Genomic DNA, 12,712 nt, shown 5'->3' on the forward strand with positions numbered 1-12,712 from the left:
TGGTAAGTTTGTATGGCAGCTATATACTATAGTGATCCGATTGAAAATATTCTTAAGCAGATTTCATTATTACTATAGGTAATAACTCATGCCAAATTTCGTGAAGATATCTCTTCAAATAAAAAAGTTTTTCCTACAAGCATTTGATTTTGATCGTTCTGTTTGTATGCTCTAAGCAAAACCTTCGGATATTGTTCCTTTTCCTTGAAAAACAATTAATGATAAATTTGGTGAGAATATCTCTTCAAACAATAACTTTTATATACATTTCTGCGATTCTGACAAATTGGCAGTCTTTTGGGAAGAAAAGTATGCGTGATATCAATATCGCAATATATAACTGAGATGGATATGCGGACCGATATTTCGACATGACAAAAGCTACTCAGCGCTTCTAGTCCATACATATTATTTAGAGTTACCGTTGTTTCCTTTTGTCTATTACAAACTTCTTGGCGAACTTACTATACCCCGTTTAGGGCGTAAAAAGTTACTTAGCTCGAAAAATTTATTTTTACATAAATTTACTAATTCGTAGTTACTGCGAAATTAAGTTCATAAAAACTTTGCATACAATTCAATTATTTTCAATTTTTTCCACTTCGCAGCTCAAACACAATTTACGAAATTCAAGTCTTTTAGAAAATACGGCTTACAGCCACCAACATTGTTGCTCAAATTTTTTACAAAAGCAACTGGAAAGCTGCTAAGATTTAGTGTCGTACACTTGACCACAAAACTTTTGTCGCTAAATAGCGCCTTAACCGACTAGTTTGCTTTGTTGCCCGCTAAATGGAAAGAAATATGCGCAAAAGTTTCGCCGCTGCTGGGTAAACAACTCCCACGATGTTCTGCGCTGCCGCTGTACGCCAGCGCACTTACAATGCAAATTATTGCAACAACGCAACTACAACAACAACAATGTAACTACAACAACAACGCACCTCCAATAACAACACTTGCAGCAGCAACAACAACGCTTACTAGAGAAACAACTTCAGTTGCACCAGCATCTTTAAAAAGTATATATAGTATATATATATAAAAGCAAGAGAATAATAAAAGTTAACGAAAAGAATGAAAACTTGCGCGCAACACCAGCAAAGAATGGAGGAAAAATGCGACAAAGTTTTAATTGACCCGCCAACTTGCGGAGCGCTCATTCTACGCCTCAGCGCTGTCAACGTTTCCCTGCCTTCTCCGGACGCAATTTCCCGACGAAACGCTTGCTAACACACAGCTTAAAGGCGACAGCACTGCCTGGCGTAAAGCACGGCAATGCATGTCGCAGCCAGCTTTTGTCAGCGCCGAGTTGAGCCGTCGCTAAGTCAGTCGCTGCTTGGCATTTGCTGGCGCATAGTTGCGCGGCTGCAATAAAATACGCTGCATTAACGGAGATAACGCACCGACGCAAGTATGAGAATAATAATAATGAAGCTGCACATAATAGACTAACAACATCGCGAAAAGTTGCAGTTACAAAGTTGCAAATGACAGCAAATGGCAGCGCCGTCGGCAGCAAATATAGAAAAATTTGACATGTTGCACAGTGGCGCCAAGCGGCAATGGTAGTGGTGTAAAATATGGTAGTGGTTAATGGATCCAATGCTGACATTAATTTTTTTGGATGTCACTACTTTTTCGAATTTTGTTTTGTTAATTTGAGCTTTTGAATTCGAATTTAAGATTTTAGTCCATTTTTTAAATCATGTACACTTCTCAGTCTAGAAAATCTATCATAAAGTCATCGAAAATTTGACTTAACGGATGGACCGTCTGAGACATAGCTCGGACAATATTTGAAAGAGATACTCTTCAAAAAATAAATGCCGACGAATGTTCTTTCGAATTATAATAAGCTTCTTCATTAAATTTTGAAGTTTCTGTGTTTTTTTCTTTAAAAAAGTAGGAAACCTCGAAATGGATCACGCTCCATAAGTACCCTTGGGGTTTAGGTCTTTTCAAAAACCATTTCCATTATATTATTTAATACCTTTCTGGATTATGGATTCACCCTTTAAAAGTTCGAACTCTAAATTTGTCCGATAGAGGGCTTTGGTATCTATAAAATCTCAAATTTATTATCTTGGAGAGTAATGTGCGATTCTCTCTATGTCAAATTCAATGACGTTAAACTGACGATTGTACAATTCCGCTGACTGAGTTGAAAAAGCTTACAAATATGGAGAAAAGCTGACTACACTCTGATAACATTTCACATATTTGACAAGCATAAGAAAGGGTTACAAATAAAGTCACACAAAAAAAGGTAAATGACAGCAACTGTCATTAAGTTCGACGTAATGATGAAACTTCATTGCTGGGAAAACATTTGTACAGAACAAACGTGTTAAAGGTACTATCATTTTAAGTGAAAATATGCCATTATTTCGAATTACTTATAAAATAAAATTTGTTAATTGCAAATGACAACGACTGTCATTTAGTTTGACATAATAATGAGACCGGATTGCTGAAAAATATTTGTAATAAACATAAGTGTTGAAGATACAAACTTTTTTAAGTTAAAACACAACACAATTTCGCATTATTTTACTGAAGTTTTCAAAACAAAATTTTTCGAACAAAAATGCCAAAATTTTGACGACACACTGACAAAAAATCGTAAACATAAAAAATTCATATTTAGTCGTGTTATCTTCCCTTATTGTTTCGATTCACTTTCGCTACCGCAAAATACGCCAGTGAAGCTTTGTTAATAATATAAATGACATTTACTTCATGTTTCGCTTCCCTCCACACACTGTGCTCCAACACTACCGACACACTGCAATCACTATGTTTAACAAGATGGCTCATTATTTGCGGCAGCTTGTCCTGCCTCGGTGTGGGTGCAACAGCTGCGTTGCAAGCGTTATCAGTCACTCAGATTTCTTGTCGTCTTTGCTTAGCTCGGCACTATGCCGCGAGACGAAGAGTGAGTGAAAAAGCTGTCTTTGCGCGCGAATGTGCGCTTAATGAGGAATTTTAATGCGCCAATTCATGCGGTTACAACTTGAGCAGAAGAATTAATCTCTTTCCACTAGTTCCACGCAAATAGATGTACTGAAAGGCTGGTGTAAACTAGCACTAGCGTATAAAGAAAATTGATGGCAACTCAAAAATGTGGAATGCAACAAATTGCAGGCGCTACTTAATGAGCGTGCTTAACCCTTCTGCTATGTTAGGAAAAAATTACACATATAGTGTTTTGGGTCAATTTGACCCACTTATGAAAACTCCACTAATAACACTATTTTATTAAAAGAGTTCATATTTTTTTATTTGAATCAAGTTAAGTGTATGTTAATTGTAGAAAATAGTTGAGATATGTATGTTTCAACGGCAATTTTCACAAACTAAGCTGCTGTGTTCCTTGAAAACAAATTTTTGGCACGTACTACAAACAGTTGAATATTTGTTCGAATTTTTTGTATGATGAAACATCGCTGTCGTTTTTTGGTGGATTCACTTCTGGCAGAAATATTAGAAGTAGGCGCTTCTTCTGCAGATTTGGAGTTTTCTTGAATATTTTTTAGTATATTCTTAGCAGCGATTCCTCGCGGCAGTCTCTCTCTGCGGACAATATTTGGTTCGACCATTTGCTTTCCCAGCTCTTCAAGAAAAAGTCTTCGCTTATAAAGCTTGTTGGTGTTCCATAAGGGATTTATCTTTGTCCATATTACGTATGCGTTATATGCCGATATATCTAACATATTCGAAAAGAGGGCAACTGGCCAACGTTTGGTCTGACGTTTACATGTATAGTTAGCAAACAGCTGATCAAGCGCATCCACACCAGCTTTTGTTTTATTATAGTGAAGTATTATTTCACGTTTTTTTCTGTCACCCTCATCAACAAGTGGAGAATGGTGAAGGGAGCTCAATGCGACAACAAATTTATATTTTTTTGGGACGTACGATACAATAGTTACATTCTCCGTAAATAAATATTTGCTTTCTAAAATGTTCTTTTCCTTTATTTCGACAATTTCTCGTGGCAGAAAAAGCTTATTTTTCCTCACTGTACCGACTAAAGTAATGTTCCTGCGAAGTAGCTGAACGGCGAGATTGTACGTCGTAAAAAAGTTATCGCAAGTAATAGTGTGACCTCTGGGAAGGGGTTCTGATAGGGATAGAACAACACGTTCACCTAAAAATATTTGTATAGAGACGGTTTATTTATACTGTACATAGGTTTGAGACATACAAAAAGCCAATTTATAAATGCATTACCTTGGTTCCTTTCCGGTTGCGTATTTCTTGCCCGTCCTAAATAAACTTCCATGTTCCAGGCATACTTGCTTTTTGAATCACATAGAGCCCATATTTTTAAGCCGTATTTTGCGGGCTTCGATGGAATGTACTGCCTGAAGCTGCAACGACCACGAAAAGGTACTAACTGCTCATCTATTGTTACATTTTCATGTAAGTGATAATATGACCTGAGCTGCCGATTCCATTGATCCCAAATGTTTCTTATAGGTGCTAATTTATCACGCTGTCTTCTCTCATCCCTGTCTGCAGCGGAGTCAAAACGAAGGCATCGTGATATGTTCATAAGTCTTTCCAAGCTCATTGTGGCCCGAAAAATTGGTCTGCCATTATTTTCATCCCACAAATGAATTAGACTTTCATTGTGCGATTTGTATACTCCTGCTAAGATTTGCAATCCTATGTATGCTTCCAATTCTATAAGGTCTATAATTTTCCAATTGTCTCCAAAAAGCTGCAATCCTTTGATGTTGCTCATTTCTACCACTATGTTTTTTATACTTGAGGGCATGAAAATATCAAAAGAGGATTTTATATCTGTGACCATAGAAATAGCACACTTTGATGGGCCAGGACTTCGACATAAAATTTGATTTCGAGGAATTTTGCCTCTTGAATTTGGAAGTGGCTGATCATGCCATATTATGCTCTTATCTTTCGATAAAATATTTGGCAAATTGACTTCTTCTGTCGCATTGCTACCTTCAAAACCGACATCTACTTCACTTTCACTGGATGAAGTATTTGAATCGTCCGTTTCATTTTCTGCGATAGGTACAAAGTCTTCATCGCTATCACTTTCGTCGAAAATATCCTCAGCATCAGAATTAATAATTTGGTGTGTTTCTTCAATACTTAGTTTCTTTTCAAAAATAAAAATATAAAAATGTGTAACAGCAATATAAACTTAGTAAATTAAATAACTTGACTTACTCTCTTCCTTTGGGACATTGTATAAATATATATTTAGCAATCACTTTCTTTATAAAAATTTTGATAAGCTCCTTACTGCGCGACAAAAAATTGCTAACTAAGCAAACAATCTACACTTACTCTTTGCACAGGTGCATAAAACGGGAGTTCCCCTTTTTCGAAAAGGCTATAAATTTATCGAGAATATATAAACATAGAGCTGTGCAAAATATACTCGATTTCCGATAACTAGCTTTCTTTGACGGCGTTTTTGATCGAGTGATGTGATAAAAAACGGCAAAATGTTTCAAAATACTAGGTGGGTCAAATTGACCCAACAACGTAATAAGTGTAATGAAATTACATTTGGCATCCTCCAGCAACATAAAAAACAGATATTATTTTAAATTTCATATTTATCTATTCCTTTTACTGCAGTTAACAAATAGAAGAAGAATCAATACAATACGACTAGAGTAACACGCGAATTTCGACGAGTTTTACTGAAAATTGGGTCAAATTGACCCAAACATAGCAGAAGGGTTAAGTACTTAAGTGCTTATGAGGACGGCAAAAAGAAACTTCCGTTTTCGTTTTCAATTTGGGAATTGGTTGTTTTTAGATGCTGCATGTGAGTGCGCGTACTTTTGTGAATCGCAAAATTTTACTAATTTTTGTGCGAAAAATAATTAACTGGAAAATTTGGTGATAATATTTTTTTTGTTTGTTTGCCTTAAAATATTAAAATACTCTAATACAAAATTAGAAATAAAAAACTTATCTTTCCACCAATTATTTTCCCTTTTTTTTGCAGTGCTTTTCGAGTGAAAACTTTACAATTAGCTCAGTCCACCTCAGTGCTGATGAATCTGAACAATTAGCGCGCTATTGACTTATGCGCCAGTCACTGTCAGCGCTTATTAAACAAACGCATGTCGCTAATGAAGCAAATAATATTAGCTGCACCCTCTTGGTGGCCAGCTTGCCAGAAATATCATTTGAAGTGTAGTTGTACTGCTTTCGCCCAAAAGACAAGAAATATTGAGCTGTTGAACTTTGGACAAGCAGCCGCTAATGAAATCAGCCGTTGCACTTCATTAGCCCATCAAGTCGAATAAATGTTAGAAAGGTAGCCAGCTTATTTGTATAGCATATCCTTCGGTCGCGTATGGTCTTTCGAAAATCAGAGAGGCCAGGTGGTGAAAGCCTAGGACGCTAATTGTCTGCAAGAGTTTATTTTATCGCAGCTAATTTAATTGCTATTTTGAGTTTGAGCAAATGTTTGCGCCTGGAAATTGCTGAATTCATGTTGATATCAGAGGAAAATGTTCGCAGTTGTGTCAAAAAGGTATAAAGCCTTTAAAATTTTTAACAGTTTCCTTCAGTAATATTTAATGAAAGGTGAGAAAGGCATACGCTTATCGATTAAAGTCAGAGCTTCTTAAAGAAATACTTAGAAATAATGTTTTCAAAATTGATATTGTTAGAATCTCTGCGGTTGAGCTAGTTCAGGATTAAAAAAAATATTTTTTTTTTAATTTTTGAAGTGCTCTTTAGTTCAGGCTTCAGGCCAATTAGCCCATCCTCGTTTCTGTTAAAAACGTTAGAGAAACTCGTGGATCTGGGCATTAAGAGCGAGAGGTAAACTATTAAGAGCTTAGCATGCCGATATAAAGTCGGATTGGTCGATACTACTTTGCACGATTTAGCACAGTGACTGGAGAGAGATCTTATGAACAAGGAATTTGCTGTAGATCCCTTTGTCGACATCGAGGCGGCCTTGAACATTGTGCAGCCCTAGACCGTGGTTAAAGTTCTCGAAAAGTTTAAGGTAGGATCGAATCTCAAGCTCCTCATATATGTTAAGAAGCTTGAACTTGTCCAACTATCAGTTCTTATCGACCTTTCAAGTGAGCTTCGGACTACACCAAAAGTAGTACTTAATGCCGTTTAACACAACTTCAATGGAAATTGTCGGCAGGTGGTTTGCAAGGTTCTGGAAAGCTGGGCATATAGAAAAGATCGAACAAGAACTCGCCAATATACCCTCTTTCTTCAACTGCATTCCTGAAAACTTGGATCACCGCATCGCAGAGGCTCAGTCTGCTCACATACCGACGAGAGATAGGTAGATGCCGCTCGAGAGGAAATGCAGTGAGCTTTTTCAAGGATGAGTCGAAGGTTAGTGGGGAAGTAGTTTTTATAAGAAATTATCCGTCAATTTTCTATCCTCACTAGAAATAGTCATCATCGATCTAGTTTATGTGCCGAGTAAAAGCGGAATCTCTGGCAACCATCCAGTCAACGAACCTCTTGTCCTGTCAACATCGGAATGGAACCGAGTTGGAGCTCTAGATCAATGGACCGCGTATGCGCCCAGTCGGTTCTGGTCGACGACCTGCTCTTTTGAATATGCAAGATCCTTTCGTCCTAGAATAAAGCGAACGATGTCTTCTGAAGCACGTTCCTTTAGCAAAGTTCTTCTTGCCGCAATCGTAAAGGTTCTTACTGGAGGGACTGCGGTAAAGCTAATGTCGTGATAGTCGAAAGTTGTCAAAGTTGTACGGAGTGGCGTAAGATGGAAACATCCAACAGTGTCTTTACCATTTCTGAGCTTTTATAGGACTGAGGCTAAAACATCTCGGTAGTCTTACTTCAAGCGAATCGGAATACATAGCCGAAGCTGAAATAAACAGTCTCAGCAAATCTGTGATCGGTTCAAGGCGCTTTGTCGTTTAGTAGAGGTCTTATCGTCTGTCATATATGAGTTTGAGTACCACAGTGGACTCTGCGTACCAAGCTGTGCAAGTTTAATCGCTGGTACTATCAACTTCGTAACCTAACCTAGCCTCACCTAATTTTTAAAAGATCTTATTAAAGCCTAACGTGGTTTTATATTCTTCCCCACCTTTTCTTCTAGTTGCCAGTCCGCTTGCAAAGGTTTCAGCAACATACTCTCTTTATTATAACGAGTACAGCAAATCTGTAAGTTAAATACCTTAAAAAAATCAACTTCAGCCTTATTAAAATGTTAGACACGACGCACTTAAAAAAAAAAAACTTCGCAAACCAACTATTTGATCTTTAATTATAAAGCTTGTGCACAATTTACAAAACCACACTGAATCTTGATTAAAGTTTTGCGCAATTGATACCCTCGCCACCTCGAAGTGCCGACCTATTTAACCGGTTGGGCAACAACTTTAACGAACCCCAATAAATTTATAAAACTCTCACATTTCGGGCTAATGTTTGCTTGTTTTCTAAAGTGTACATTTGTGTGCATTTCAAATGCGAAAAGCAATAAAAAAGTTAAACACTTTTTGCTATACTTCTGTTGCTGTTGCTGTTTCTGTTTCTGTTTCTCTTTCTGTCTTCTTTATCTACTCTAAGCGACACGCTTAAGGCAAAGCAAACTGATAGGAAACACGAGTGTGGCCAAAAGTGACTCGACTTCAGAACACGCACTCGGGTTAAAGCAACACGTTTAATTGTATTAGTGTAGTTGTGCCACCACGCTTGCAACACACCCACAAACAAAGAGTTTGGCGGCCAACGTGGGCGCTCGGCAATTGGCGAGCATTTTATCATTAAAAAGTTGCAAAGTCAATTAAAAAAGTTTCACAAAATTTTGCACATGTAAAAATGAGGCAGTGCATGCTAACAATACGCATTTTCGGAGACCGGAGATGTCTGTCGATGGGTTTGAAAGTAGACTTTTCTACGGTCTGACTAGATACTTGCACTAGTGCGTGTTTGTTGCGGTATCGTTGGAATGTTTGAACTTTGACTTCAAGTTTTTTATGCTCTTATGGTCTTCGTAGTAAAGTGCAAACGTTGAAAGCTATAACATTTTTTTTTTTGTGATTTAATCGATTACGCTCTGAATTTCGAACACTTTTCTTGTGTTCATAGCCATTTTGTATTTAAAGCAACTGTAAATCTCGCCACTAACAATTATAATGCAGCCGGTCTTCAACCAAGAATCGCTAAACAAAATAAAACAAGTAAGGAAGGGCTAAGTTCGAGTGTCACCGAACATTTTATACTCTCGCATGCTAAAGTGATAATCGAGATTTCGTTATCCGTCATTTACATATTTTTTTATTTTGCTGTAAAATCACTTAGAATTAAATTCTGAGAGATTTACCGATATTTTCGGTGAAAAATTAGGTTAGGTAGGGTTAGGCACTGAGTTCTTCGTGTTCGATATCAGGGACCTTGAAAGGTTATAGTCCGGGCACGAAAATTTTTCCACAAGGGATACCTCAGCTCAAATACCGTATTTGTGTAAAGTTTTATTTCGCTATCATTATTGGTTCCTAATGTATATATTATAGAGAGAAGGCATCGAATGGAATTCAAAATAGCGTTATATTGGAAGAAGGCGTGGTTGAGAACCGATTTCACCCATATTTCGTATATGTATTAGGGTGTTAAGAAAATATTATGTACCGAATTTCATTGAAATCCGTCGGAAAGTTCCTGAGATATGGTTTTTGGTCCATAAGTGGGCGACGCCACGCCCATTTTCAATTTTTAAAAAAAGCTTGGGTGCAGCTTCCTTCTGCCATTTCTTCCGTAAAATTTAGTGTTTCTGACGTTTTTTGTTAGTCGGTTAACGCACTTTTAGTGATTTTCAACATAACCTTTGTATGGGAGGTGGGCGTGGTTATTATCCTATTTCTTCAATTTTTGAACTGTGTGTGGAAATGTCTCTATAGAGTTTGGTTGACGTAGCTGTAGTAGTTTCCGAGATATGTACAAAAAACTTAGTAGGGGGCGGGGCCACGCCCACTTTTCCAAAAAAATTACGTCCAAATATGCCCCTCCCTAATGCGATCCTTTGTGCCAAATTTCATTTTAATATCTTTATTTATGGCTTAGTTATGACACTTTATAGGTTTTCGGTTTCCGCCATTTTGTGGGCGTGGCAGTGGGCCGATTTTGTCCATCTTCGAACTTAACCTTCTTATGGAGCCAAGAAATATGTGTACCAAGTTTCATCATGATATCTCAATTTTTACTCAAGTTACAGCTTGCACGGACGGACGGACGGACAGACAGACATCCGGATTTCAACTCTACTCGTCACCCTGATCACTTTGGTATATATAACCCTATATCTGACTCTTTTAGTTTTAGGACTTACAAACAACCGTTATGTGAACAAAACTATAATACTCTCTTTAGCATCTTTGTTGCTAGAGTATAAAAATGTGCAGTGGCTCCCAAATTTATGAAATTTCAGTGGCTCCCAAACTTGGCTGTCACTGACATGGCTCAATCACATAACGAGTAATCCAAATAGAGGTACTTTTTTCAATAGGTATTTTTTGACAGATCACGCATGAGACATGTAAGTTGTCAGATTATTTTTGTCTAAAATTGTTCAGCATTTCATCATGGAAAGACTAACGCCGGAACAACGTTTACAAATCGTTCAACTTTATTACAAAAATTCACCTTCTGTTAAGAATATATTTCGCAAGCTTCGCTCTTCTTCCGGTCACCATAATCGACCTACTGAGCGTACTATTCGCAACATTATCGCCCATCTCGAGACCCAGCACTTACTATTGAATAATATTCGACCGAATAGTTTACGTCCAGCACGCAAGAAAATGTAGTCGTAGCTGAGAGCGTATACGAAGACCGTGGAGAGTCGATTTGGCACCGTTTGCAGCAACCCGGACTGACGAATTAAACGACTTGGAACATTTTACGTCGCGATTTTAAATTGAAAATGTACAAAATACAGCTTGTGTAAGCACTGAATCCGCCTGACCTCCCTACGCGACATCTATCGCTTCACTCTATGAACTCTTGAAAAGTTCCAAGAAGATCCGATGTTTTCGTGAAAAATATTGTTTAGCGATAAGGCTCTGGAGCAACTGGAGGAGATTGCAGAGCTGCCATTTCATCTGGAAAAAAACAACGATTTGGTGTGGTTTGTGGGTTGGTGGAATCATCGGTCCATATTTCTTGAAAAATGATGCGGGTGAGAATATAACCGTCAATGGAGATCGTTATCGTGCCATGATAGCCGACTATTTTTTGCCTGAAATTGAAGCTCGTGATCTCGGCGACATTTGGTTTCAACAACACGACGCTACTTCTCACATATTGCTTAAAACAATGAATTTATTGAGAGAACACTTTAGCCAGCAGATAATTTCATGATCTGAGCTGGTCGATTGGCCACCAAGATAGTGTAATATCACACTAATAAACTTTTTCTTTGAGAATATGTAAAGTCTAAAGTCAATGCGGAGAATCCAGCTTCCATTGAGGCCTTTTAGCAAGGCATAAGGCGTGTATTCACCATTTACTAGTTGAAATGCTCCAACGAGTCATCAAAAATTTGACTCAACATATGGATCATCTGAGTCAAAGCTGCGGCCAACATTTGAAAGAGATAATATACAAAAAATATATACCAAAAAATGATCTTTCGAATGCTAGTAAACAATACACATTAAATTTGAAGTTTCTATGTCCTTTCTTACCTGCTTTTTTTTACCACGAAATGACTCACTCTTTATTTGCACAACTAATAAATTTAAATTAATTTAGCGGGGACCATAAAACTTTCCATTCATTAAACGATTTTAGGATTGCCAAAATTTCCATTACCGTAAGCACGCGCTTTGTTTAGGTCGGTTTGATTACAAATTAGCGGCATTAATTAAAAATCCCGCAAGGAAGTAAACAGCAAAAAAAAAGAGCTACAGCTAAATTGCAAGGTTGACGTCTTAGCATAAACCTACCTTTGCGCAACACGCCGTAGATTTGGCTTGTGACAACAAGTCAACTGTGAATCTGCAAAGAAATAAAGAGACACGATTTATTAGCTTCTGTTGTTGTCACACTTTTAATTAAGGAACTTTTTGACAATTGTTTCGGTAAATAAATAAATAAGCGAGCAGAAATGTGTAAAAAAAAACTTTAAATTCTTAAAGCCATAAATAACCCGGGGTTATTATCATGCGGCAACCTAAATTGTTTTCCACTATAAACTGACAGAGCTTGACTGCGCAGCTTAAGTGGTGGACCGGGTATACAATTCCCTTGGGAGTGTTACTGCTGCTTTGAGTTTTTTTTTCATGTTTTATGCTTTGGGTTTTTATTTCCGCAACTTTTTGTTATTTTTGTTATAGTGTCATTTTATTTTCATTTCTTTAAACCGCAAAACCGCCGCTGTCCCACTCTGCTCCGCTCAAATGTCACAGGTCTATTAGAGCGCTTTTCATGACTTCAAAGGTTTGGACATTTTGCTATTTGCACGTTTCTTTTCTCTCTTCTGCTGCTTACCTCTTCAGCGTTTTGGCCGAAATAGAAATGGAAAAAGTTGCGTTTAATTGTTAGTCATGTTTCTGTTTTGCCATTTCTAAGCCGCATAAATCACACTGTCAGCCCGCTTACGGCCTCAAAAGGAACCACAACAAGAGAACATAGACTCGCATACACACACATCGAATATGAACATACACACACCAAAAACGAGGCTCGAGCGTTTAGGCTT

At 37.6% G+C, this 12,712-nt stretch overlaps 2 protein-coding genes across 3 annotated transcripts in view; both read right to left on the reverse strand.

The window, feature by feature from the left end:
* Nucleotides 1–12,308, reverse strand: part of LOC105232038 (uncharacterized) — a 55,365-nt gene extending 43,057 nt beyond the window's left edge. Inside the window, exon 1 of the mRNA XM_049460968.1 lies at nucleotides 11,958–12,308. The gene's annotated coding sequence lies outside the window, so the exon portion shown is untranslated. The remainder of the gene's footprint in view (nucleotides 1–11,957) is intronic.
* Nucleotides 3,173–5,736, reverse strand: LOC125779705 (piggyBac transposable element-derived protein 4-like). Of its 2 annotated transcripts, XM_049460979.1 has the most exons (3): nucleotides 5,209–5,736; nucleotides 4,237–5,137; nucleotides 3,173–4,153 (listed from the first exon to the last, which is right to left on the reverse strand). In XM_049460979.1, exons 1-3 carry the CDS (start codon nucleotides 5,224–5,226, stop codon nucleotides 3,360–3,362), a joined length of 1,713 nt encoding a protein of 570 aa, XP_049316936.1. In that variant the 5' UTR covers nucleotides 5,227–5,736; the 3' UTR covers nucleotides 3,173–3,359. The 2 variants fall into 2 exon arrangements, with proteins under 2 accessions (XP_049316936.1, XP_049316939.1); XM_049460982.1 differs by having other exon boundaries at nucleotides 4,237–5,736.
* Nucleotides 12,309–12,712: the final 404 nt, after the last annotated feature.

This window comes from Bactrocera dorsalis, chromosome 1 (genome assembly GCF_023373825.1).
Source record: "Bactrocera dorsalis isolate Fly_Bdor chromosome 1, ASM2337382v1, whole genome shotgun sequence".
NCBI classification, from domain to species: domain Eukaryota; kingdom Metazoa; phylum Arthropoda; class Insecta; order Diptera; family Tephritidae; genus Bactrocera; species Bactrocera dorsalis.